This window comes from Mauremys mutica, chromosome 19, assembly GCF_020497125.1.
Source record: "Mauremys mutica isolate MM-2020 ecotype Southern chromosome 19, ASM2049712v1, whole genome shotgun sequence".
NCBI lineage: Eukaryota > Metazoa > Chordata > Testudines > Geoemydidae > Mauremys > Mauremys mutica.
This window is the reverse complement of record NC_059090.1, coordinates 26,453,601-26,480,602: the sequence shown is the minus strand read 5'-3', so window position 1 is coordinate 26,480,602 and position 27,002 is coordinate 26,453,601. Positions and strand designations below refer to the sequence as shown.

Genomic DNA, 27,002 nt, shown 5'->3' with positions numbered 1-27,002 from the left:
TCCTGCTTTGAGCAGGGGGTTGGACTAGATACCTCCTGAGGTCCCTTCCAACCCTGATAGTCTATGATTCTATGAATTCTGGAGAGTGCTCCTAGGCAGCTGCCAGCTTCATTGAAGGAAGACATCCATTTTTCCTGTCAGTGTCTATAGTCTATCAAAAATAAACTTGCTCCACTCAACTCAAAACCTTCTATAAATTCTCACACATGGTGAAAGCCAGAGCACTACTAATTATGTGCTGCGACTGTTTGCTCCTGGATTTCATCCAGCTAGATGAGAAAATGGAATAAGTTTGATCAGCTGACTGCATTTTACCAATCATTCTTCACCTTGCAGATAAGCCTCTCTCCAGTTCTGCAACTGAATGAATGCCAGATTTTAAGCCAATGCAGACCTCATCACTCCTGCATGTGGTAACTAGAGTCTTTGCCCTCTGCATCTCTCCTGCTTGTGGTAATCAGACTCCTTGGATAGCAAAGCTCAATTATTCATCAGAGAAAAATCAACTAAAGATCTTGTAACAGCCATAGACAATTCTATCTTGTGCCCGCAGGGTCTGTCAGTATTTCCATTATAAAAATAATGATTTCCACTGAGTTAGAACAAGGCTCTAAAATTTGACACTAAAATGTGATTCACAAGGTCTCCACTAAGGAGAACATTTAGTAAACCCAATACTTTAGAAAAAAAATAGCATAAAGAGTAACCCCAAATATTACATAAACACAAGGAGATCAAGTTACTGTGGGAACAATAAATGAAGAATAGATGATTTGTCCATTAAAGTTCTCAACCATAATGTTGCAGCAATACTTTTTCCACATGGATTTAAAATATTCTATCGCATAAGAGTAAAAAGGGATGGTGTCATCTTCACGATCCACCTCAAGTAGATTCCAGGGCACCATCCCGAAGTTCAGTAGTAGATTAACTCTGCATTTGCTGGCTGAGATTTTGTATTAAAAGTTGCACATTATTGCTTTTGCAAGGAGACCCATAAAACATGCTGCTCTAGTGGCAATACACCAGTATCTAGCTGTACTTTCAGTTCCAGCTTCACCACCTTTGATCTATCCTTACTACTGGAGGGACCACTGGGACAATGATGATACTGTTCCCTTCAAACTGCACTAAGCAAAAGATAACTATGTCCTCTCCAGCTCCTCTCTTATACCATCTCCTTCAAACATCTGCACCAAAGTACTTCCATTGCACTGGAGCACATAACAGTTTCTCTGTCATGCATTTGCTGCCAAGCCACTTGAATGACCTCTCACAGTTCTAGTCATACTGTGGTTCTCCCACTACCAAGTTTATTTCTCCAAACCTGCAGTATTAGGATCACATCCATTTCTTACTTCTGCCCCTTCTCACACCCTGCCCCTAACCAATCCCCAGGCTACTTAGGATTCCCTGTTTATTAGCAGGAACTCTGTACTGCCACTGTACTGCTCTGCCACTGTCAGGTAGGGACATTTCTTTTAACAGTCCCTTAGCTCTAAATTCTCATTTTCCCAAACCACAGGAAGGGGTTCTGGACTACAGACTGCAGACAGCAGCCAAATCAAACTAACTGCCCCTCTTTGGGTTTAAAAAAAAAAAAAATCATCCCCATGGTCCAGAACTTCCCCAGTACTCACCAGTCCTGCAGTATGGATAGGCATTCCATGCTTTCTCATGTATGTTCAGGGCTCCTTCTGGGGCCAGCATTCTCACAAATGACGGCACTTTGCTGCAGTTTGTGGGGAGAAGGGGAGAGAAGCAAGATAAAGAGTTTTTATATCCATATTCAATTGACTGTGACTCAGACACTGCTTGAGACATGCAACACACCCATCCTGAAATACAGACCCCCATGCCCTGCATGTGTTTCCGTTTTCAAAATTATCGTCACTAGGTTTGTTCATTGTTCTGTTAGTAGGATGCTCAGACAATGGATAAATGCATATGGGCTAGGTGCCAACCCTTCCCTGCCTTGTACAGGGGAGCAAGGGCACACCTGATGTTGAAAGCAGGCTGACAACTTGGAAACATTTTTCTACCCAAGCTTCACCACCACAATGCTGGATAACAGGGTTATAATTAATGATCAAAACCACTATGGGTTCTAGATTTCCCAAGACAGCAGCAGGGCGCAGAAAATGTCTGAGTTTGTCCACCACACTTTGGCCACAGCAGGGTCTACAGGCTGCTGCAGGAAAAGATTTTACACCTGAGAGTCTCAAACTTTCACAGTATGGCCCACATCCTAATAAAGAGTCCTGTGGATGCCTCTCCTCACAACATTTCAGTCACAATCTCATTTTCTGTAAGGAAACATCCCAGTGACAACTAAGGATAGTAAAAAGTGTTTTATCACTGTTTTGCCTGTTTTGAAAAGAACAGAAAGACAGCATTATGTAATTTAATTTCAAAGCCCTCTTCCTATCTGCCTGTGACACAGAGGCCCATTTGTGGTTCACTGCGTTCTCAGGCCAGACAGACAGACAGACAGACAGACATACTCACTACACCTAATACACGGCTGTCAATCTGTAAATGAAAAAAGGTGATATGTAAGATATCACTGGAAAATTAATAACTCACTTAATATTCTTGTATGAGGTACGCACATAGTGTGTACAAAAAGCTACGAATATGTACTAGAATTATATTCTTAACATATGTTTGGCAAGCAATGCATAAGCTCAGTATGCCCTAGACAAAGATGTGTGTATGTGTCTGTCTGCCCACCCTGGTCGTCAGGCAGAGACAGTGAAGGTCTATCTAGAGAGTACACTTACAAAGTTTGCGGATGATACCAAGCTGGGAGGGGTTGCAAGTGCTTTGGAGGATAGGATTATAATTCAAAATGATCTGGATAAACTGAAGAAATGGTCTGAAGAAAATAGGATGAAATTCAATAAGGACAAACGCTAAGTACTCCACTTAGGAAGGAACAATCAGTTGCACACATACAAAATGGGAAATGACTGCCTGGGATGGAGTACTGCGGAAAGATCTGGGGGTGATGGGATCACAAGTTAAATATGAGTCAACAGGGTAACACTGTTGCAAAAAGAGCAAACATCATTCTGGGATGTATTAGCAGGAGTGTTGTAAGCAAGACACGAGAAGTACTTCTTCACCCACGCTGATTAGGCCTCAACTGGAGTATTGTGTCCACTTCTGGGCATCACATTTCAAGAAAGATGTGGACAAACTGGAGAAAGTCCAGAGAAGAACAACAAAAATGAGGAAAGACTGAAAAAATTTGGTTTGTTTAGTCTGGAAAAGAGAAGACTGGGGACATGAGAATAGTTTTCAAGTACATAAAAGATTATTACAAGGAAGAGGAGAAAAATTATTCTCCTTAACCTCTGAGAATAGGACAAGAAGCAATGGCCTTAAACTGCAGAAAGGGCAGTTTAGGATGGACATTAGGAAAAAATTCCTGTCAGAATGGTTAAGCACATTGGAGACTTTTAAGAGCAAGTTAGACAAACACTTGTCAGGGATAATGATTATCCTGCCATGTGTGCAAGGAACTGGACTAGATGACCTCTCAAAGTCCCTTCCAGTCCTACAATTTTATGATTCTATCTACATATAAGCTAAACAAAGCTATCAAGCAGGGGAGAAGACAACATGGCATCTACACCTCAGTAGGCAAGAGAAATTTTATCTGGGCTACAAAGATGGGGGTCTGAACCTCAAATAAGTAATTGAATCTACTGATTGTAAACAATATTACTATATTAAAAAAAATCAAGTAAGGTCTTTTCTCAAAGCTAATGACACACTGGTGATTAATATTATTGTGAAATGTATGTATTAACAAGATAGGAGGAAATATGAATTCTTAAGAGGTTCCCTCCCAGACAGAAAGGAATGTAGTTGTCTACTTGTCTCCAATTAAACTAAGCAAGGTATGACCAAAAACAATGGATGCCTTATTTCCATACAAATCAGCAAAGGGATCGGAAGTCCACAGGAAAGGAAGAATAACATGAGGTCATCCTGAGTCTGGGGACAAAACAGTAAGTTTAGGAAGCTATAAGTATTTAAGAGAAGCCATCTTGGCATCCATCTCTGGACAGACACTGAGACCACAGCTGTAGCAAGCTAAGAAAGATGGGTCCTTCAACCAAAGGGGCTGAAGGAATTGAAAATTAGTAAGGACTCTGAACAAAGACTGTAACTTGTTAAGTTAAGTCTTAGCCATTAGAAAGCTTATTTCTACTTTTGTTTGTTTGTAAAGCTAACTTTATTTCTTCTACAGTACTTGGTATCATTTAACCTTCAGTCCGCTTGTTGATACACTTGTTTTATTTTTACAATAAACCAACTCCATGTTGTGCTTGAATGAAAGGATGTATTTATCCCCAGTTAAATTACTAAGCTGTAATGTTTTTTCTTCTCTTTAAAGGAGCAAACAAATTTAATATATCTCTGAATGCTCCCAGAGACAGCTGATCATAGCAGAGCACAAGGTTTTGGGAAAATTTGGGACTGGGAGTATGTTGGGGTCACCTCTGCAAGAAGTAACCAAGGAGTAAGGCTATTGTGTTATAGGCAGGCTGATGGGGTCAGAGCGGTGAACCAGGGCTGCATAGCACACACTCCGGATACTGCATGCTTGTATGCAGTCTGGAAGCATTCTTACACGAGAACCACACCACACAACTCCTCACTGGTCTGGATTTCAGCCCTGAGAGTGACACCTCTAGCCCCATCTCTTCTGTTCCTTTCCACCACCTTGGTCCTCTGAAGTGTTTGTCAATCTCATGCTGATACCCTGGTACATGTTGCTCCATCACCAAGTCCTCCTCTCCCCTGACTCATGCTACATGACTGCCTATTTTCTTTTTCTCCCTTTGGCGTTACTCCCCTGCTCAAGAGCCCAAGGCCCAGTGATAGCTCTGAACTTCTCTTGTGATGGTGGGCGAGTTTTAGTCCCACTAGTAACTCTTCCAGTCCAGGAAGCAGTTCCTAGGTTCTTCTCTTTCACTACAACTGCAAGCCCTAGCAGTTGCTGTGAATCTATGAAAACCTGCATGATCTCTAACCTGTGTAGTAGTTTTCTAAATTGTATCCTATTTATACAGTTCTCCTTACCCTTTGATCCCACTCACAGCTGAAAATAGGCCATTTCTCCATCCCACATACCTCTGTAAGTGGTAGATCTTGTGTGTGTACTGACCACGTTCTCCATCTCTCTCGTAGGGTTCATTCATCAGAACCTCCACTCCTTCACCTCCACCAGTTTCATTTTTACTGGCTTCTGCCACAGAATACAGCTGTCCCACTTGATACTGAAGGAGTTAAAGACACATTATTGCAATAGTCATAATTTAGATGGTGTCAACATAATTAAACTGCAAGAAGCTGGGGACAAAATAAATGAGATTTGTGTCCCACTCCTAACATACAACCATGTCAAGTATCAACCAAAATATAAGCATTTGGAGAATGGGTACCACTTTTATATCCATTTCCATCTAAGCATAATTTCACTCATGACTTCTCTTAGGAACTTAACAGATCGCTCTCAAGTGTACAAGAAGGAGAATGCATACAACAACAGTGATGTTATCCTCCAACCTCTGCCTCAAACTCAAAGAAACCCAATATGTGGAGAAATTTACAGAGGAAACCAGAAGTGGAAGATGAATGGGTGTTTGGCTGCCATTTACAAAATGTCAGGAAGACAACAGCTCTGCAGTAGTCAAACCCACTCATTTCTATTCACTGTGTATAAAACCAGATAAGATGTGTCTGCTGTTCAGGTGACATGCATAACACACACTCCACTAGTTCCCAATAGGCTCTGACATGTATACAGCACTTCGTTGTGAAGGATCCCAAGGCATCCTACAAAGGAATTTTCATTATGTGTTTACCAATTAAAGCCAGCCTTCTGTGGGTGGCTTCACTATTGCAGTCTCTATATCGCTGGCATTCCTGACACCCATCTCACTCCTCCCAATGTATCCAAACCTCTGCTGTAAAAACCTTCTCTCCTGCCAGCATCATAGCCATTTTCAGAACACCCTTTAGATCCATTCACTGAATGTCTATTTGCCTGCTGAACCCAACCCAAGCTCCCTGCTCTCACCTTCCAGGTCCTCCACAACCTAGCTCCTCCCCTCCTCTGCTCAGTTTACTCCCACCCACATTTTCTCCTTCAGACCACTTCAGTTCTTTCCCAAAACTCACTTCAAAGAAAGCCTCACTCATGTTTAATTGAACAAGTTTTAGCTTCCCAAATGACCATATGATTCATATTGCCCTTGTTCTCTTCCCCACCACGCATATCATCATCTTTTGGCTAGAGGGTTATAGTTCAAAATGGTTGAATTTACCCCAATTACATGGGCCCATTCCTTATTACACCTTCTATAGGCAGGCTCTTTCTGCACAACACCCTCCTCCTGGCCTTTGGCATTACACTATCATGTAGGACACAGAGCCTTAAACATCCAGCAACATTCCTGCCCAGATCTTTGAGCCTCTTGCAGACACTCAAAATGTTATAGCCTTAGCCCTCTTTCTCCATCAGTACTGGCAACTAAATTCAACACTACTTTACACTATACAGCTTTTCATATAAAGTGTCTCCCAAATGCTTTAAAAAGAATAGCAAAAGGAAATTCAGAAGGATAGGGGAAGTAGAACAGAGGTTAAATACGATGGAGTCATAAGAGGGGGGATGTTCTGGGTGACAGGAGCCATAAAGGGATAGGCTCTCTCACCATCAGTGGCATGACTATATACAGAAATGGAGAAGATGGAATGATCAGACTTGTCAAGAGAGATGTGATCAGGTGAAGCAAATCCATGAAGGATTTTCCAAACTTGATCCTGAAGTGGATCTGGGAACCAGTGGAGAGGTCTGAAGATTAGGAAATAAGAGTATATAGTCTGAAAGGGGATATTTAAGATGTGGATGGAAAGTATCAGAAGCAAAGGAGTGGTTGACCAAAGCAGTAAATGTAGAGAGCCTATTTGAAAGGGAACAAAAGGTAGTCAGCAAAATGCTAGGTAGACCAAAAAACATTAGCATCATAGCTGACGTGCGCATTAAAAAAATAAATCTAAATGCAATGAAACAGAGGGATCCACCCTGCCCACTCTTCCCTCACCTAGACAGAGCACTGTGTAGCAAGTAAGGAAAAATTAAATTCTGAAGAAAAAGGAATAGGCATTAGTCATCACTCTGTATGCCTAAACTAAGGCCTAGTCTACTGTAGAGCACTGTAGTTGGGTCAACTTAACCCCTGGTGTAGACACAGCTACGTCAACAGAAGGTATCTTCTATTGACTTAGCTACTGCCTCTCAGAGGTAAATTAACTACATGTCAAATTAACTTCTGTCAATGCAGGAAGTGTCTACACCATGGCACAGCGCCAGAGCTGTGCTGCTGTGGGTATACATACCCTCACACAAAATAAGCAGGGTGCTGATCAAAAAGCCTACAAAACCAAACTAGTAGTGAGAGTGTAGCATTCTTGCTTCCAGGTCCAGCAACAGCTGTTTGAAAAGAAGTATTTCCATACCTGCTAAGTTCTGTTACCACAGCATCTAACATAAAATGCAGCCCATATGCATTGCAGGCTTTTTCCATCGAGTATTAACAGAACAAGAACAAATTTAGAAAATAACAGCAAAGATCTGTTCCCAGCAAGTGAAAGCTGATGGTGTGCCAAGGGCAGCGGCGGCTCCAGGCACCAGTGCTCCAAGCACATGCCTGGGGAGGCAAGCTGCCGGGGGGCGCCCTGCTGGTCCCTGAGAGGGTGGCAGTCAGGCAGCCTTCGGTGGCTTGCCTGTGGGAGGTCCGCCGGTCCTGCGATTCGGCGGCAGGTACGCCAAAGCCGCAGGACCGGCGGACCTCCTGCAGGCATGACGCTGAATCCGTGGGACCGGGGACCTCTCGCAGGCAAGCCGCTGAAGGCTGCCTGTCTGCCGCGCTTGAGGCAGCAAAAAAGCTAGAGCCACCCCTAGCCAAGGGTATGTCTAGGTCTCCATCCCTTGGGTAGCTGGGGACGAGTCAGAGAGCACACCAGAGCGGATCTGCTCAGGTTCAGGCTCACTTCCCAATCCCTTTCAGCAGCACATTTAGCAGAATCATTTGACTTTTTAGAAAGCCTCTGCATAGAAGTGTGCCAGAATAAAAACATTTCTGTAATGATTTCTCTCCCCACTCAATCAAATGGGAAGTTCAGTCAGAGCACTGCTGCATATGCACAAGATGTTGCACTGAGTTGTGCGAACACTTTACTTCTGAAGTAATTCTGGGCTGCTCCCTCACTGCCACCAACAAACTGAGTCTCATCGCATATCAAAATGCTCCATCTCCTGTCTTTTCACACACTGCATTCCTTGTGGTTTCCTATGGCTGACCCATACAAGCAGAACACAGTTCTCTCCAACGGAGAACTCAGTGGAGTTATGAATCAGGAGTTTATTTCAGAGAAGAAGAAGAATATTGTATTTCCTTTGCAAGAGAAAGTGTCATCAACTCAGTGACCCCAGCACTAGAAAAAGGAGCAAACAGAATGGCTTTGTCCACTCTGCAGTGGGTCTCTGGGAGGTACAAACTAATCCCTTTTAGTAACAGTCTCTCATTCATTCATTCATTCATTCATTCCACCTTAGGTATACAAGACAAAGTGCAGGCCCTAAGAGGATCGGCCCACTAGGCTGGCATCTTCACCCTTTAATCTTCCCTGATATTCCTGATCCTTTAGTCCCATTCATACAAGGGTAGGACTTCCACATAAATTTGTCTGTTAAATAAGGGGAATGTTAATAGAAAGACAGGCTGTGTCCTCCGAAAGTCTGAATCCTAGAACTGCTGGGAAGAGTAGACATGACATACAAACTTGCTTTTGGAACTCCTGAGAGCTCTCTCTTGACTTCCACAGCCACCCCACCACAGGGTCTGTGTTGTAAGGCCTCTCACACAGAGATCAGAGTCCACTCTATTAGCAGAATTTCATGGATGAGATAGGAATTCAACACAGCAATCCCTCTGGGGAAAAAAGCTGTTCCCTAGAAGCAGCTTAGAACTCAATACAGAAATAAAAGAATCCTTTGTGTTTGGCAAGCTCTTTCCCATGTGAGAAGAACAAGGAGGCGGTAGAGAACTTGTATACACACCGCTCTAATCCATAACAACGCTTTAAAAGCAGCAGCTGGTCAGACACCCACACACAGCTGGCCAAGTCCATGCACCCAATATTGCAAATCTCAGAAATTGAAAGAGCTCAAACAGCTAGACAGATGCTGGTCTGAGGTGCCCAAACCAAGGGGAAGGATTCATAGAAAGACGTGATAGGATAGCTTGTCCGCTCCCTGATAATGAAATACTGTTCCTACCATCCAGATTTTTTTTTCCAGTCTACATTCAGCAGGCTCATGGTCCAATAGATCCACAATCTGAAAGCTTTTCCTGATATTCAGCCTAAATTCTCGCACTTTATTCATACTTATAGTCCTTGAATCATCCTAAGTTCTTCACCACAATTGGGACTGCTCTCTCTTCAGTATTTGTAGGTTGTCACATTCTCACCTTAGTGTTCACCTGGCCAAGTTATTTGGTATTCAGCCGTTATTCTTTCCTCAGAAGCTACAATTCCTCTGGCCTCCCTGATCATTTGTTGTTTTCTCTCAACTCCCTCCAGTTTGTCAAGATCTTCCTAATAATGAGGTACCCTGAGGAACACAATATCCCAAGTGTATCACATCAGAACCATATAGACAGAAACTCTCTCTTCCCTAGCCCAGGCCACAATGCCTCAACATCACATCAGCTTTTTTACTGCTATATCACATACACTGACACCGGCCCTCAAGAAGCAGTTAACACACTGGGTGTCCAGCTGCCAGGTGTTCCAGGATAGATTTCCATCTATTAAACTGAAGTTGGAATTAAGTTCTCATCTCATTAGTCCATTTCTGCTTCAGAACTGACATAATCACAAAACCCATAAACAGTATCATGTGTGTCTAGTCAGAGCTTTGTGTATAAAAGTGAATCTACAATAGCAATAAAGGTGTAGTAGTTAATATACCCTACTTCCTGCAGCCTGGAAACTGAATCCTAAGAGCAGCAAACAGCCCACCCAGCATCCTCTCCCCCAGGATTGGAGTGGGTAGTCCACCGACCTTGTCAGGCATGAAAGACAGGGTGCATTCCTTCACCTGGGATTTTCAGAGGCATGGTAATCATGTTCACTCTTCTGTGGCTTTGAACATCAAGTTCTTGTAAGCAACAAGCATAAAATGGGCCCAGATCCCATGCCTTATCAGCTGGGCTAGATTACAGGAAACAGTTCCTGCCAATGGTGTCAGAATGTGACACTCATTGTGAAGGGGCTCCCTCACAAGGGATAGGATAGTGGAGGTCTATCCCAAACCAACATTTAACTGGGCAATCCAAAGACTCACCAACTTTATATTGTCTGAGACTTCCTATTCTCCTTTAGGGCAGCAAGGAGCCAATGGGGAGAGCACCCCTTCTGCTCCTCACATTACAGGCTTCTAAACAGCTTTATAACTGAACTCTTTGGAATTCTGGATTCCTTCACTCCAAATCAACAAGGCCATTCAAGAGTTGACTGCAGGGCATCCTCAGGCTCAGACGACAACCTTCTCAGACACAAAGGGTGCCCAAAAGATACAAGTCTTTACATTGCCTGGGGTCTCTACTTTCTACACATATACAACCTACATTTCTAAACATTCATAGCACTGAATAAATCAGCAAGGGGAGGAATAAAACACCAACAACAGATTCACTTTACCCTGATGAAGCTGAATTCCAGTATCAGAGAACTTAGAGAAGCAGAAGCCTGTTAGGTTCCAGCCAGTCCAGTCTCCTGGGGGCAAGGGTCAGAGAGCATATTCTAGTGCTTTGGCCCATCTACTTTGGGATGATCTGGCTCCCCCCAGACAATTCCAGGGCTGGAGTCACCTCACTGTCAGGAAGGGTTTCCTCACATTCAGACTACATTTTCCTTTCATTGATTAAATTCCTTTGCTCCTAGTTATAGCCCCTTGGATGCTCCTAAATGACTCCCCTTCCATCTGGATGTTTACATGTTTTGGACACCTGCAGAATTGTATCTCCTGCCACTCATTGCTGATTCAAGATATATTGCATAATTAACTCTTTTCATCTCCCCTATAACTCATTCTCTCTGCCCCTGACTACTTCTGTTGCTTTTCTGAGTGCTCTTCAGTTTGGGAATAAGATGCCAAATGTTGAGGCAAAATTCTAGATGCAGTCACATGCCAACTGCCTTTCACAGAGGCAGGATTTCAAAGACTTCAACAGCTTTACCTTGCACAGATGTCACCCCGGAAGAGAACAGAGGACGATTCTGCTCACCATTTATTAGTTCAGACAAACAGACTTTTTTCTTTCTTTTGTAAACTGCTTGAAATACTTTCGCCTGCTGTGATCAGCTCTCAACTGCAGGACCAGAAAACACTCAGCATCACCCCATTTGACCACATGGCCAAAATGTGCATATGGGGGAGGGAAGAGAAATGTGTGCCCTCTTGGGCTGGCCTTTAGGGAGAAGAGACTAACATGATGCTGCTTTAGCCTGGAGGGGAGAAAAAAGCTACTAGAGGGCAACAATTCTGTTTTTACTACCAGCCATGTTTTCAAAGGAATGTGCTACATTCAGCCCCAGAGAGTTATGGTCAAGATTAGAGAGGAGCACAAGAGCACCAAAAGGGTTGGATTTATTACAGTAGTGACCAAATGGATGGGGCTGCTGCAGTGAGCCAGTTCTTCATTGGTTATTCAAGCAAAACTCAAAGCATGTGTCTCTCCAAACCTGTAGGTGTTTCATTCAGAGAAAGGAAACATACAAAGAGCATGGTGCTCACAGCTCTCTCATCAAAAGGCATTAGAAAGTAAAGTAAACCCTGGACCTTGATATTTCAAATGAAAGGTTTCTAGTGAGGCAGCAACAGAGAAATATATCCCAAGAGGGGTCCAGGCCTGGTGAAGCATCTGCTACTGACATGCTTTGGGGCTAGAATTTTCACTCCAACTCCTTGGCCACTTTGTGAATGTGAAGGTAGGTCTCTGGAAAAGCATTTATTCCCTGGCAGAATTTCTCTACAAAGAAGTGGTGCTGAGAGCACAAGGAGGGAGGGAAGATAAAAGAGGGGTGCAGTCTCAGAAGCAGGGGCGGCTCTAGATATTTTGCCGCCCCAAGCACGGCATGCAGGCTGCCTTCTGCGGCTTGCCTGCGGGAGGTCCCCGGTCCCGCGGATTCGGTGGCACGCCTGCGGGAGGTCTGCGGGACCAGCGGACCCTCCACAGGCATGCTGCCGAAGGCAACCTGCCTGCCGCCCTCGCGACGACCAGCAGAGCGCCCCCCGTGGCTTGCCGCCCCAGGCACGCGCTTGGCGTGCTGGTGCCTGGAGCCGCCCCTGCTCAGAAGACAAAAGTCCAGGGAGCAGTAACAGTTAGTTCTCCACAGCTGTCTAACGGCCAGTGAAGAAATAATCAGATCAGCATATCCATTATAAACACCTATTCTCAGAATTCCATCTCCCTCACCCGTTAAAACTTAATATAAACAAAGCCAAAAATTGGGATGTAATTTTTACAAGATCTGGAAAAGACCTGCTCAGCTGCAAGTTCCATGAAGTGTAGATTCAGTGATCACTCTATGAGTTGGATTAAATGAGAGGGGGACTTCTTCAAATTTTCACTGCTATTGGTCTATAACATGGATGCAGTGCTTTAGGAATTTTAGGGTTTGTTTTTTTTTAAATGTAACCTAGCTATTTTGTTTAGAAATATGGTTTACATCCAAAGGGAGTTCCCTATGCAGACTTGCAGTCTTCCAAGAAAAAGCGAAGTACATGTTGGGCCCAGGAAATATATTTGAAAATAATTAGATAAGAATTTTCAAAACCAAGATACTACAAGTACTGCCTAGATACTACTACTACTGCCTAGATACTATAAGTTCATAGCAATAATTGTTTAAAATGCAAGTTATTCCTTCCCAATGAGAAGTGTCTTCTCTAGGTCCATTAGACTATTAATGTTTTTGGTGTAGAGACAGCCTAACTGTGAGAGCACAATGTCAGGACTAAACATTAACATACTACTCTTAGGTAGACATGTATCAACCACATATCTTGTGCATTTCACCATGCACACAGCCCCAAAATCTACATTGGGAGCATAACAAATTTTTGACAATGGATGTCTCAGTGGGTCGCTTTAGCTAGTGCTGACAGTGATTTAACTGCTAGAACAGACAGGACAAAACTGCATTCAGGACTGTTCCAGTAATCATGTTCTTGGAGAAGGGATTTGTCTCAACTACAATTAAGCCATTTTCAACATTACTGTGGGGCCGTGAGGGCAGGCGAAGGGAATGAAAAACAGAAGGACCCACTCAGACAATCATTGTCAGCAAAGGGCCATTTTTCACAGTGTGAATAGAGCCATAATACTATGCTGCTGTATACCTGAGAGCCAGTTCACGGCTTCAGCATTTACCTGAGCGACTCATGAGCTGCCACTCAGTGCTTGTCTACTAACATGATGTTAAATGCCGATACCCTGTCTAGACTAGGATTTAAGATGTAGTAGCACACATTTATGCTAACATCACACCTAAAATCCTAAACTAGACAAGGCCTGAGGCTTTGTCTACCTGGGCAAAAAGGTGTGTTTTTCAGTTAAGGGTACGTCTACATTTAAAGCGCTACAGACACACAGCTGCGCCACTGTGTCACTTCAATGTAGACACTCACTACAGCAATGAGAGGGGATCTCTCATTGCTGTGGTTAATCCACCTCCCTGAAAATCTTCTTTTGACCTAGCACTGTCTACACTGGAGGTTAGGTTATGTAGCTACATCTCTCAGGGGGGTGGATTTTTCCTAAATTAACTCAATTGATTTGGATTAACATGACTGAAAATCCTTTTAACACCTACACAAACACAGTTTAATACTTCGTTTGAACTCAGCAAGTTGTAGTCTAGCGTCTGGTCTACACTACAAAGTTAGGTCAATATAAGGTAGCTTATGTTGACCTAACTGTAAGCATCTACACTAAAACTTAGGTCCCACTGATGTAACTCACCCACCTAAGTGAGAGGCATAGCGCTTAAATCGATGTAGTTAGGGTTGATGCAGTGTCAGTGTAGACACTGCATTACTTAAGTTGACTGTTGCTGCCTTTCAGAAGCCATCCCACAATGCCTCACACTGGCAGTTAAATCAGTGCAAGCACTCCTGGTGAGGATGCACACTGCCGACACAAAGAGCATAGTGTGGATGTGTAAAACCACTTCAATTACTGTATCAGAGGGGTGGCCGTGTTAGTCTGGTTCTGTAGAAGCAGCAAAGAGTCCTGTGGCACCTTATAGACTAACAGACGTTTTGCAGCATGAGCTTTCGTGGGTGAATACCCACTTCTTCGGATTCAATTACTGTGGCAGCTGTATGTCGATGCAACTTAGGTCAACGTAATTTTGTAGTGTAGATTTGCCCTAGGTGGAAAACTTACGGATTGTCTACACAGGAAAGTTATACTGGTATAAACTAAGGTGTGAAATTAAACTGATATACACTATTATTTCAGACTAACTTAACTAAACTTTTTTTGGGTTAACTTAAACCCCTTCCAAAGCGACATAAGGTAAACCAGCAAGCAAGCTACTGTTATTCCAGAATAAAAATGTCCACCCAGGGAGTTATACCAGTATAATCCCCCTATTAGTTTAAATTCACCCATGAGTTTATGTAGATTTAACTGGAAAAATTTTCCCATGTAGACATGCCCTTAATCTGAAATGTGTTACACTGTGTCTACAAAGATGGTAAGTGTGTTTTCAATCAAATTAAACTAATCTGACTGAACATTTCTTGTACTGTGAGGTTTAAAAATCACAACAGTTGGTCATGGTTGTCTACCATATGGTAGACAACAAGATTGACCATAACAAACTGACAATTTTAAACACAACAGTCCGCAACTAAACTGAATTTTTAACATTGTTAGGTAACACATTTTAACACAATTAAATTTTCTACTGTAGACAAACCCAGATTAAAAGGAACCTCAGAGATTTATTAAAGTTTCCTCACCTTAAAAGAAAAATGATTATATTAGACAAAGAAGGAATCTGTGCTTTGGAACAATCTGGCAAATCTAAGTTATCATTAACTTCTCTAGGAGTTGTAATTCATGGATCTGAAAGCACTTTACAGGAGGAGGGACAATATCATTAGCTTCATTTTAGATAAGATGGGAAAACCCAGGTACAGATAAGTTAAATTATTTGCCTAAAAATCACAGACTGTCAGCAGAAGAGTTTGGTACACAAAACTGACTCCCAGCCCTCAGTCTTAATCATTGGATCATACTGTTTCAAGATAATCCTGAAGGTGGATGCATTTCTTTCTTGCATTTCCTGACTTTTGTTGGCTGGTCAATCATAAGCTTAAACACTGTTTTGTTTAAACAAAAGGCCTGAAAAGGAAGCGGCAGGAAAAGGACTTACCTCCTCCACAGACACAGGCAGAATGACACGACTGCAAGAGAACACAAAACAGGAAATGAACTGCAGCCCTTGTAACCTGCACCACTTAGAACACACAAACATTTCACACTGCAGACATAGCAACACTTGTTCCTGGCTGCCTCCAGAACTCTGCTAGCTTGGGTTTATCTGTGTGATATACCAGTTTCCTTCTAACCTACCACAGTGTCTTTCCCAGAGCTTGCTGCCTTCCATTGGTTAGGTAACTCAAAACATGGCCTTATACCAAACCCATAAATGTAAGTGAAATAGCCTAATAGTGATCTTTGTATAAGCATAAGGGCTATCTTCTCAGAGTACTTCATCCACCACTGAATTCCAACAGCTGGTTAACAGTGTACAGTAAGACTAGACAGTAGGTTGCCAAGAAGCAAATAAAGGTTCTAGGTATAGCAGGCTATACTGGGGAGAGGTATTTAGAGAGACAGTGTAATTATCTACATACACTCCAGCCCCTTAACCTTGCAAGACATTTCACAGGCTTTCTAATAAAGCAGCAAGGACCCTGGTTTTGTCTCATCCAGTAGACAGCTACTCCAGTACAGCACACCATGTGTCACTGCTAGAGCACTGTTTCAGTGCTGAAGGAAGAGTGACCATTATGATCACAAACACCACTTCCTGTTGTACCCTCTGGTTTCCTTGGAGGTCTCCTATGAAAAAACTGATCAGGCTCAACTCTAATTGGGTTGTAAGATCTGATAAATGTGGTAATAAAAGCGTAGTAAGTGAACAAGCCTCACAGAGAGCTGGCTTCCCAATTCCTCCCCCATAGTCCCTCTCTTAATAGGTGATGAGCAAGTATCACAATAACTAATAAATAAAATAATCAGAATAAGCTCTTAGGGCTGGTCCACACTAAGAAGGGGGGTCGAACTAGGGTACGCAAATTCAGCTACGTGAATAACGTAGCTGAATTCGAAGTACCCTAGTTCGACCTACTCACCTGTCCAGACGCCGTGGGGTCGAACTCCGCGGCTCCCCCGTCGACTCCACCACCGCTGTTTGCAGTGGTGGAGTACCGGAGTCGACCGCGGCGCTTCCGGAGTTCGAACTATCGCGTCTAGATCAGACGCGATAGTTCGAACTCCGTGAAGTCGAACTCACCACATCGACGGGGAAGGTAAGTGTAAACCTACCCTTATATAGCACTTTTCATCAGTAGATCTCAAAAAGCTTTACAAAAGAGGTCAGCCAGTATCTTCATCCTCATTTTACAGATGGGGAAACTGAGGCAAGGTAAGATTAAAGCGACTTGCCCAAGGTCACCCAGCAGTCTGGTAGCACAGTTAAGATTAGGACCCAGGTCTTTTGAGCCCCAGTCCAGTGCTCTATCCCCTAGACCTCACAGCCTCCTTATTAGTTCTTCTGTTCCCTCTATACCAGGGGTCGGCAACCTATGGCACGCATGCCACAGACGGCACGTGAGCCAATTTTTAATGGCACGCGACTGCCTGCTTGGACTTGGCGTGCCATTAAAAATCCTGCCCGGCGCAGCAAGCCACGGGGTCCGCGGTCCCAGGCTGGAGCACCAGGCTGAGTGCAGCAAGCCGCCGGCCCCTCTCCAGCCTTCTCCCCTCCCCTGGAGCCCTGCCACCGTGCACACAGAGCTCTGGGGGCCGGGGCTGCGCGCTCCCGCAGGGCAGCGTTAGCTCCACGGGGAGAGAAAGACGCTCTCCGCTCACCTGGAGTCCTGCCACTGCGCGCGCAGCGCTCTGAGAGGCAGGGCTGTGCGCTCCCGTGGGGTAGTGTATCTGGCTCTGCTTGGAGCCTCAAGGTAAGGGGTCTGGGTCTGGGGGGGGGGGTGGATAAGGGGTGGGGGCAGTCGAGACAGGGAGCAGGGTGGGTTGGATAGGGGGTGGGATCCTGGGGGTGTGTGTGGCTAGGGGCGGGGGTCTCTGGAGAGGGGAAGTCAGGGAGCGGGGAGGGAGTGGATGATGCATGGGAGTTCCGGGGTCTGTTAGAGGACAGGGGGTGGATAGGAGTCAGGGGACAGGGAGCAAGGAGGCTCCTGGGGGGCAGTTAGGGTGGGGGGGTCTCTGGAGGGAGTGGTCAGGGGGCAAGGACCTGGGGGGGTTGGATGAGTCGGAAGTTCAGGGTGGGGGGGCTGTCAGGAGGCAGGGATGTGAAGAGGGGTTGTGGCAGGCAGGGAGCAGGGGAGGGTTGTATGGGTCGGGAGTTCTGGGGTCCTGTCAGGGGGCGGGGAGCGGTTGGATGGGGCATGGGAGTCCCAGGAGTCTGCCTGGGGTTGGGGGTGTGGATAAGGGTTGGGGCAGTCAGGGGACAGGTAGGGGGAAGGATCCTGGGGGGCAATCAGGGGCAAGGAGCAGGGAGGCTTAGATAGGGGATGGGGTCCTGGGGGGGCAGTTAGGGGCAGGGGTCCCAGGAGGGGGTAGTCAGGGGACAAGGAGTGAGGGGGTTGGAGGTTCTGAGGGGGGCAGTCACCCAGCCATCTGCCCTGAGCCCCGCCCCCCACCCCCACCCCAGGCCCCTGCCCCTGTACCTCCTTCATACACACCTAGACCTCTGCTTGACTCTTTCATCTCCCCCCACAACCCCAGCCCTGACTCTGGCACCCCCACACATCCCCAGCCCCCCCCTCTGCCCTGACACCTGCACGCCCCACATCCCCAGCCCCCCACACCCGATGCACACCCCACATCCCCACCCTCACCCTGAGCACCAAATGGGAGCTCCTGCACCCCCCACCCCCCCCCACATTCCAGCCTGCACTCCTCGCATCATATGGAAGCTGCCCAGGTAAGTGTCCCACACCCAAACCTCCTGCCCCAACTCTGAGCCCCCTCCCTCATTCTAGCTCCTGGCCAGACCCTTCACCCCAGAGCTGTGCTCAGTGCACTCCCACCCTCAGCTCAGTGCATAGAGAGGAAGAGAATGGGCCAGAACCAGGGAGAAGGTAGGTACCCACTGTATGTGGGCAGGGCTGGGACCCCAGACTGGCAGCGGGGTGAGTGGTCTGGCAGCCAGGATCCTGGCTGGCAGGAGCTGGCGGATGGAATCCCTGAGCGGCAGTGGGCTGAGCCACTCAGCCCACTGCCGGTCTGGGGTCCCAGCAGCCAGCCCCGCACAGCCCGCTGCCGGTCTGGGGTTCTGGCTGCTGGACCCTTGCCAGCTGGGATCCCGGCTGCAGGCCCCGCTCAGCCCACTGCTGGTCTAGGTGAACAGAACCCCAGACCAGCAGTGGGCTGAGCGGGCTGGCAGCGTAAGATCAACATTTTAATTTAATTTTAAATGAAGCTTCTTAAACATTTTGAAAACCTTGTTTATTTTACAATACAACAATAGTTTAGTTATATAATATATAGACTTATAGAAAGAGACCTTCTAAAAAATATTAAAATGTATTACTAGCACGCAAAACCTTAAATTAGAGTGAATAAATGAAGACTCGGCACACCACTTGTGAAAGGTTGCCAACCCCTGCTCTATACTAATAAATATTCAACTCAATCATTGGGGAGCTGGCAAATGTATTCAGGTTGGTGAGAACAACACTTAAGGGATCTAGAGCAAAGAACAGAATAACCTGCAAAAAGCATAAAGAGACCAGTAATCAAGAGAAATTTGAAGGGGGTCTGAGGTTTCCTGCTGTGGTCACAATTTCCACAGAACTGCTGACTACACCTGGAATTCCCTCCCTTGCCCACCCACTCTTCATTCCAATTCCTCCTTCCAGGATGCCCACCAATACCAGCTCGCTTCAGTAAAAGCACAGTCACCTATACATTAGGTGCTTAAAGAAAAAGGGGTGTGCTCTAAATTCAGACCATCCTCTGGGTCTCCTAATGCACTCTCTCTCTAGCCTGAGTGGTCTTTCTATTCAGATTGTAAAATCTTTTGGGTAGTGACTAATATAAAGGTAACTCTGCATTCAGTAAAGGATAAAACAGAAATGACAGCTGACCTGAAGCACGGACAGATTAAGGTCACATAAATATTTTCCAGAATATAATAAAGCACCAAATTAAGGAGTTAAATACAAATAGGGATATGGTCAAAAATAGTAACTACAGATATCTATATAGGAATGAAAGACGCTTCAAAACAAAGATAGATGAACTAGAATTGCCTGGTAATGGAATAGGAGCTTGACAGAATAAGCATTACTGAAATACGATGAGATGACCACAAAACAAAAGCCCACCACCCTTAATTATGACCTGGGACAATCATATCTGATTATAAACTATACAGGAAGCCAGATTAGGTCAAAGGTGGAGGAATAGCTTTATACCTAAAATATTCCAAAGAATCTAGAAATCTGACTGGAGAAGACCTGTACAGTAAAAAATATAATGTATAAAAATCAAAAGTCATAAATATACTAGCAAGGTAATACCACCAGCCTCCGGATCAGGAAAAGAATATTGAGTGCACAGTGTTGAAGGACACCAAAGAGGCAACCAAATCCAATAAAGTAGGAATAGTGTATTATTCCAGCTACTCATATAGAGAAGCAATTTCTTATTACCTTAAAAGTGTGCTTCTTGGAACATAACAGACTATCCTTGACTAAGTCTTAAATTGCATGCAGGAGTTAATCCAAGTTGTAACCACAGTTTAACCACTAAGTAATTATATTGTGGTCACTATTAAGTGTAACATCATTGGGGGAGGCATTGTACCAAAAATTAGCACAGTGACAAAACTCCAAAAGGGTTTCTAAAAAGTGATGATACTAGTCAAAAAGATCCAAAAGGTCAAAACAAATTAAGCTAAAATCCTTAGATTGATCAACCATAACAGTCAAAGAGCATACATTCCCCGCCTCTCAAAAAGGAATCAGGAATGAAGAAACCCACCACACCATGATTGAATAGCAAGGTTCAAGAGGTTTTTCAAGCCAAATGTGTATTCTTTACTAAACAGAAATCCAACTTCAGTGAAACCAACAGAAAGGAGCACACTATGGCAGGTAAAAGTAGAGAGGAAATTTGAAGTGGTAAGAGGAAATTTGAAGAGCTAATAGTCAAAGACATAAGAAAGACCAACAAGAAATTATTTTATAGCTCTAGCAGAAAGCTTGTGAGAGTCTGTGAATCTGCTGTTTTGTCAGGGAGAGAAGGGAACAATTAAGGAGAAGAGGACATTGTAGAGAAGTAAAGTGATTTCTTGGCATTACTCCTCACTACAAAGGATGGTGAGGAGCTATCTGTTCCAACCTACTCTTTTCAGGTAATAGAGAAGTGCTGTCAAAGACTGAGGTATCAAAAAAAAAAGTACTGAGACAAACTGATCAATTAAAGCACAAGGCCCTAGACCCAGATGGTACATACCCAAGAGGTCAGGAAAATGTTAAGAATTAAATAATGACTGAATATTTTTATTAGCAGTGCAATCTCTTTAAAATCAGTTATTACATCAGAGGAGTGGAAGGAAGTAAATGTTGTACTTATCTTTAAAATACCTACTGGGGTAATGGTGGGACGATAGACAGATGAGCTTCACTTCAGTACAAAGTAAATTGACTGAAATAACTAAGCAGAACTATGAAACATATAGAAGCACATAAATAGGGATAAGCCAGTGCAGCTTATGTAAGAGAAAAACTTGTCTTTCAAACCAAATAAAATTCTGTGAGCATGTCAACAAAATAGTGTCTAAAGAAAAACTGATTATCTGGCCTTCCAAAAAAATTGTGGATAAAGCCACTCATGACATCTATTAAGGAAATTAGTATAAGGCATGAGGTAAAGTACTATGATAAATTAGAAACTGGCTAAGTGATAAAAAACAAAGTAGAGTAAATGGTCAGTTTTAAACATGGCAAAGAGCTGACACCAGAGTATCCCAACATTCCTTAACAAGACAAGTGTTGCACATATTTGTTATCCAGATATGGGGGGGAAGTGGTGAGCAGGCAAAAATTTGCAGTGACACAAATTAAGCTTAGTCAAAACTAAAAATGACTGCAAGGACCATCAGAAGAACTTAAAGATAATTGAATAGGCAGGACAGTGACAGATTGAATTTAGTGTTGAAAATGCAAAGTAATGTATATTGAAAGAAATAATTTGAACAATTCAGTCACATTACTAGCTTCTAAGGGCTTGGCTACACTTGCAAGTTGCAGCGCTGGTAGAGGCTTTCCAGCGCTGCAATTACACCCTGTCCACACTTGCAGGGCACAACCAGCGCTGCAACTCCCTGGCTGCAGCGCTGGCTGTACACCCAGGTCTGCTTGGGGTATAAGGGTTGCAGCGCTGGTTCTGCAGCGCTGGTCATCAAGTGTGGACACTCACCAGCGCTGTTATTGGCCTCCAGGGTATAAGGAGTATCCCAGAATGCTTTTAACTAAATTATTCCCTTTGTTTTGTTATGCAGCCTCTCTTTGTTTTGTTGTCAATTCGAGCTCCGGGCTCCGTGCACCTGGAGCTGCTTCAAACATAGCTCCTGTTTGCTGTCATTAATCTGTAGCCTGGTCTACACTAGGCGTTTAAATCGGTTTTAGGAGCGTAAAACCGATTTAATGCCCAACCCATCCACACCAAGAGGCCCTTAATATCGATATAAAGGGCTCTTTAAACCGGTTTCTGTACTCCTCCCTAACGAGAGGAGTAGCGCCAATATCGGTATTAACATATCGGATTAGGGTTAGTGTGGCCGCTGATCGACGGTATTGGCCTCCGGGAGCTATCCCACAGTGCACCACTGACCGCTCTGGACTGCAATCTGAACTCGGATGCAGTGGTCAGGTAGACAGGAAAAGCCCCGCGAACTTTTGAATATTTCCTGTTTGCCTAGCGTGGAGCTCCGATCAGCACGGGTTGCGATGCAGTCCGAAATCAAAATAAAAAAAGAGCTCCAGCATGGACCATGCGGACGTGATCGCTGTAAGGGCAGGCAAATCCATTCTATCAGCGCTCCGTTATTCTGAAATTCAGAATCATTTTTAAAAATTCTCCAGACAGAACCCGGAAGTTCCAAGGGGCGGGGGAGGCTGCGGGAACTATGGGATAGCTAGGGAATAGCTACCCACAGTGCAACGCTCCAGAAACCGACGCTAGCCTCGGACCGCGGACGCACACCACCGAATTAATGTGCTTAGTGTGGCCGCGCGCACTCGATTTTATAAAATCTGTTTTACAAAACCGGTTTATGCAAATTCGGAATAGTCCCGTAGTGTAGACGTACCCTGTAACTACTGTCAACAATGAAATGAGATAACCCCCTGCAGGGGTTGAGTGTTTGCTTTGCTTGAGAGAAACGGGGGAGGGGGCAGAGGGGGGAAAGGGAGTATGTTGGATGCAGGCTGTTTGCAGTTAACAGTAAGGGGGTGGGAAAATTCTGATTTTGCACAGTGTCGGTTCCAAAAATCCACTCTCTCTTTCCCCCCCCCCCGGTCCCTGTCACACTGCCCCACACCCCCCTCTTTTGAAAAGCACGTTGCTGCCACTTGAATGCTGGGATAGCTGCCCATAATTCATCACTCCCAACAGCACTGCAAATGCTGCAAATGTGGCCACACTGCAGCGCTGGTAGCTGTGAGTGTGGCCACACACCAGCGCTGGCCCTGCACAGCTGGACAACCAGCGCTGCAACTACCAGCGCTGCAGATTTGTAAGTGTAGCCATACCCTTAGGTAGTTGTAACTACTCAAGGAAGAGATGTGAGCATTACAGTGGATCGTCAACATGTAGCAGCAGTCAAAAGAGTACTCAACATTTTAGGATGTATAAGGAATGGGACGGAAAAATGCTACGTTTGGTCCCAGTCACCCTATCTCAAAAAGGATGTCACAGAAAACAGGTGGTACCGATGGGCAGCAAAAGCTAGAGGGGCCAGGGAAAGTTCCACATGATGAGAGATTGAAAAGATTGCTTGTTTGGTTTATAGAGCAAACAAATAACAGGTATGATTGGGGTATACAAAACAATTAATGGACTGAAGAAGGTAAACTGGGTGCTCCATTTCCCCTCTCTAATGATACAAAAAGAAGGGCCATTGAATTAAACTGAAAGGCAGGATTTAACAAAAGACAGGAAAGTATAAGTAGTCTGCTGAATTCATTGCCACAAGACAGAAGCCAAGACCTTAGCTGGATTCTAAAACGGATTAGTTATTTATATGGATAATGGCCCAGATCCTCAAAGATATTTAAGCACCTAACTCCCACTGACTTCTGAGGATCTGGGCTAATGAGGAATATCTACACTTACAAGATTAAAAAGAGAAGGCTTGTAAACCCTCATACTTCAGGTATAAGCCAACCTTTGATAGTGGATAAAAAAGAAACTGTCCCTATAAGCAGTTTATTTTTTTGAGTCCAGTACATGGATTCTTTTTCTTACACTTCCACTGAAGCATCTGGTTGCAACCACTATCAGAGACAGGATAGAGGACAAGATGGTACACTGGCCTGACCATAAGTCTTCCTTTGTGTCTTGGACAGAACAGAGTTCACTAATAGCATTTTAATAGAGCTATCCAAATAGCAATGACAGTCATCTGTACTGTGGGAAATCACAACTCAGTTCAGGAACACTCAACCATATCTAATTAAGAAAAGCTAAAGATGGTGCAGAGAGGTTACCAGTTCTTGAGGGGAAACTTACATCATAAGGAGAAACATACTAGAAACAATTAGCTTGACATATTCAATACCAAAAGGGGAAAAAACAATTCAAAGTTTCCAGAGTTAATCCAAAAAGTATTGGAAAGGTAGAAGCTCTCCTAATGACAGAGAAATGGTCAAATCAGAGTCACTGTAGGGAGAGGAGTCCTTGTGGCACCTTGGAGACTAAGCCCTGGTCTACAATGGGGGCGGGGGGGGTGTCGATGTAAGATACGCAATGGGAATACTGTAGCTGAAGTCAATATATCTTATTCCAACTTACCTCCTGTCCTCATGGTGCAGGATCGACGGCCGCAGCTCCCCCATCGACTCCAGTACCGCCGCTCGCTCTGGTGGAGTTCTGGAGTCAATGGGGAGCACGTTCAAGGATCAATATATCGTGTCTAGATGAGACACGATATATCGATCCCTGATAAATCGATCACTACCCGCCGATCCAGTGGGTAGTCTGGACGTACCCTAAGGTGCCACAAGGACTCTTTGTTGTTTTTGCTGATACAGACTAACATGCAGTGATGAGCTGGAGCAGGTTCTCACAGGTTCCCAAGAACCAGTTGCTAAAATTAGACCTCCATGGAGAACCGGTTGTTAAAGGGCCAGGGGGTGGGCAAAGAACTCCGGTCTGCGGGCTGGACCATCCTGTTGCTCCCAGGATTCCCAGCTGGGGAGGCTGAGGCTCCCCCGGCCCTTCCCCCGCTTCCCCCCAGCTGCAGCGGGGCCAGCCACCGGAACCAGCTGGGCAGCTCACCTGAGCTCCTGAGTCGTCCTGCTGCTTTGAGCTGCCGGCAAGGTAAGGGGGGAGGGGGCTGCAAGCTCTAGGGCTGCCGGGGGGGGGGGGGCAAGTGTGGCAATTTGCCCCAGGCCCTGCAGGGGCCCCCGGCCCCATGGGTATGTCTCCCCCCACCCCGGCCCCTCCCCCACTCCCCCCCCTTAAATCAGAACTTTTTATAGGGAACCGGTTGTTAAGATTTTGGCAGCTCGTCACTGCTAACATGGCTACTACTCTGAAACCTGTAGGGAGAGGGGCTCTCTCAACAGGCCAATGCTGGATCCCTCATTCTGCTGCTTATATTACAGCTGCAGGACCTGTCTATTGTCTTCAACAGTCTCATGAATTTAAGCTACCCTCAGCTCTACAGCATATATCTCAAAGGGACTTATAGTGTTATAGACTCAAATATCCACACAGCAAGAACACAAACTCTGTACTGATTTAGTGACCTTCCCCTTACCCCGCTCCCCAAGAGGGGCAGCAGCATGCCGTTATAGTGAGCTGCTGTCCCCAGATCCACACTCACACTCACACACACACACGCGGGTACGTGTGACGGGTCCGCGTCACGTAGGTGTATTACATCACCGGGGCTCCCTGAAGCTTCCGTGCCAGTGTCATGAGCGCAGCAAAGCGCTGAGCAGCGTCCACAGGCATTTCCCCCTCAGAGCCCCCTCTCGGCTCCATCCACAGGGCCCCGCGCCCCGGAAGCCACCATTCGCTACGAGGCGAGCGGGCGAGGAAAGGCCACGTAACGGGAGAGAAACGGAGCCTCCCGCGGGTTGCCGGAGCGATCCGCGACTCAGCGAGCGCCGGCAGACAGGCCCGGCACTGCCCCCGGCTGCGGCAGGGACCCCGACGCGCTGCCGGGCCAGCCAGAAGGGACGCGCCAACCCGGGGTCGCCGAGCACAGCGCCCCTCACCCTGCCCCGGCCTCGCCGCTAACCGGCACCTGGACTCGCGGACATGGGGGAAGGGACCTGAGCGCGGCCCCCGGGCTCCCTACAGCCCGCGCTAGGGACGCGTGTGCAGCGCAGCGCCCGCCCGGCTCCGCGGCCCGCACTCACTACTCCTTGATTAGCACCATGGCGGCCCCGCCGCCGCAGCGTCTCCCGCCCGCTCCGGCTCGCGCTGAAGGTGACAGGCGCCTCCCGGCAACTCCACTGCGAACCGCACCGCGCGGGGGGAGCGGAGCGTTTCTGCGGCAACCACTGCGTCACGGCGGCACGCAAAGGTGCTGCCTTCGTCATCGCGTAGGGGCGCGATCCTCCGCATTGCCCCGCCCACTCACAGCCCACCTTAAAGGGGCAGTCGTGGGCGGGGGTCCAACGCGCATGTGCGCGGGGCGGTGCCTGGGTAGGCGGGAAGGCAGGCGGGTAACCGTCTCGCGCTTGGGCGCGGGAGTCGAAGCTCGAGCGCTAGCTGTACCCAGGGTGTCGCTTTGCCCTGATGGGCCCCTAGCCTGGCCGGGCGTGAGGAGAGCCGGCCTCACCCCTCATGGCTGCGTCGCTCAGCCCAGAAGGACGCGCGGAGGCTACGGACAGAGATGGGAGCCGGAGTCCGAGGTCAGGATCAACTCTAGGTTAACCAGGGACCGGTTGCTCCCCTCAGGGCCGGGCTGGCCCCGCCCAGCTTCCCTGGGGCGAGGTGGCTGTGCTGGGACATGTGCCAGGGCACTCCCATGTAGCCTGGGTAGCCCAGTTTTCTGCTCCTCCGAGGGGGCAGCCCTATTGACAAGTATGGACCTTCCCTCTCCTGCCTCCCCTCCCAGCTCAGCTGGCGCACAGGCTGGCTCCTGGCTCCCTGGTCATTAAGTAAACAGCAATTAGGATAACTTTGGAAAGAGTAACTGTATTTAATATTTTAGTATCATGTTAGCTGCAGTATCAGTAACCCCAAGCATTCAACCAAAAAAAAGCCCAAGAAATCATCACACTTGGGTCGGGGGAAGCCAAACTCGGGGTATTATTTGCTTGCTGGGTTTTGAGCTTTTAGGTTACACTTGGGGTCATGCTTTTCCAGCATGTCTCCACAACCAAGAGGGCTAGAAACTTTTTT

General features: G+C 46.0%; 1 protein-coding gene across 5 annotated transcripts in view; it reads right to left on the bottom strand.

The window, feature by feature from the left end:
• Nucleotides 1-26,177, bottom strand: part of PITPNA (phosphatidylinositol transfer protein alpha) — a 45,376-nt gene extending 19,199 nt beyond the window's left edge. For 2 of the 5 annotated variants that reach the window (XM_044993966.1, XR_006574404.1), the window contains exons 1-4: nt 26,012-26,177; nt 15,538-15,568; nt 5,149-5,294; nt 1,641-1,732 (exon numbers count right to left, since the gene is read on the bottom strand). In XM_044993966.1, the coding sequence (XP_044849901.1) occupies nt 1,641-1,732; nt 5,149-5,294; nt 15,538-15,568; nt 26,012-26,031 (289 nt within the window). In that variant the 5' untranslated portion in view covers nt 26,032-26,177. The other 3 variants (XM_044993968.1, XM_044993969.1, XM_044993970.1) reach the window with 3 other exon arrangements.
• Nucleotides 26,178-27,002: the final 825 nt, after the last annotated feature.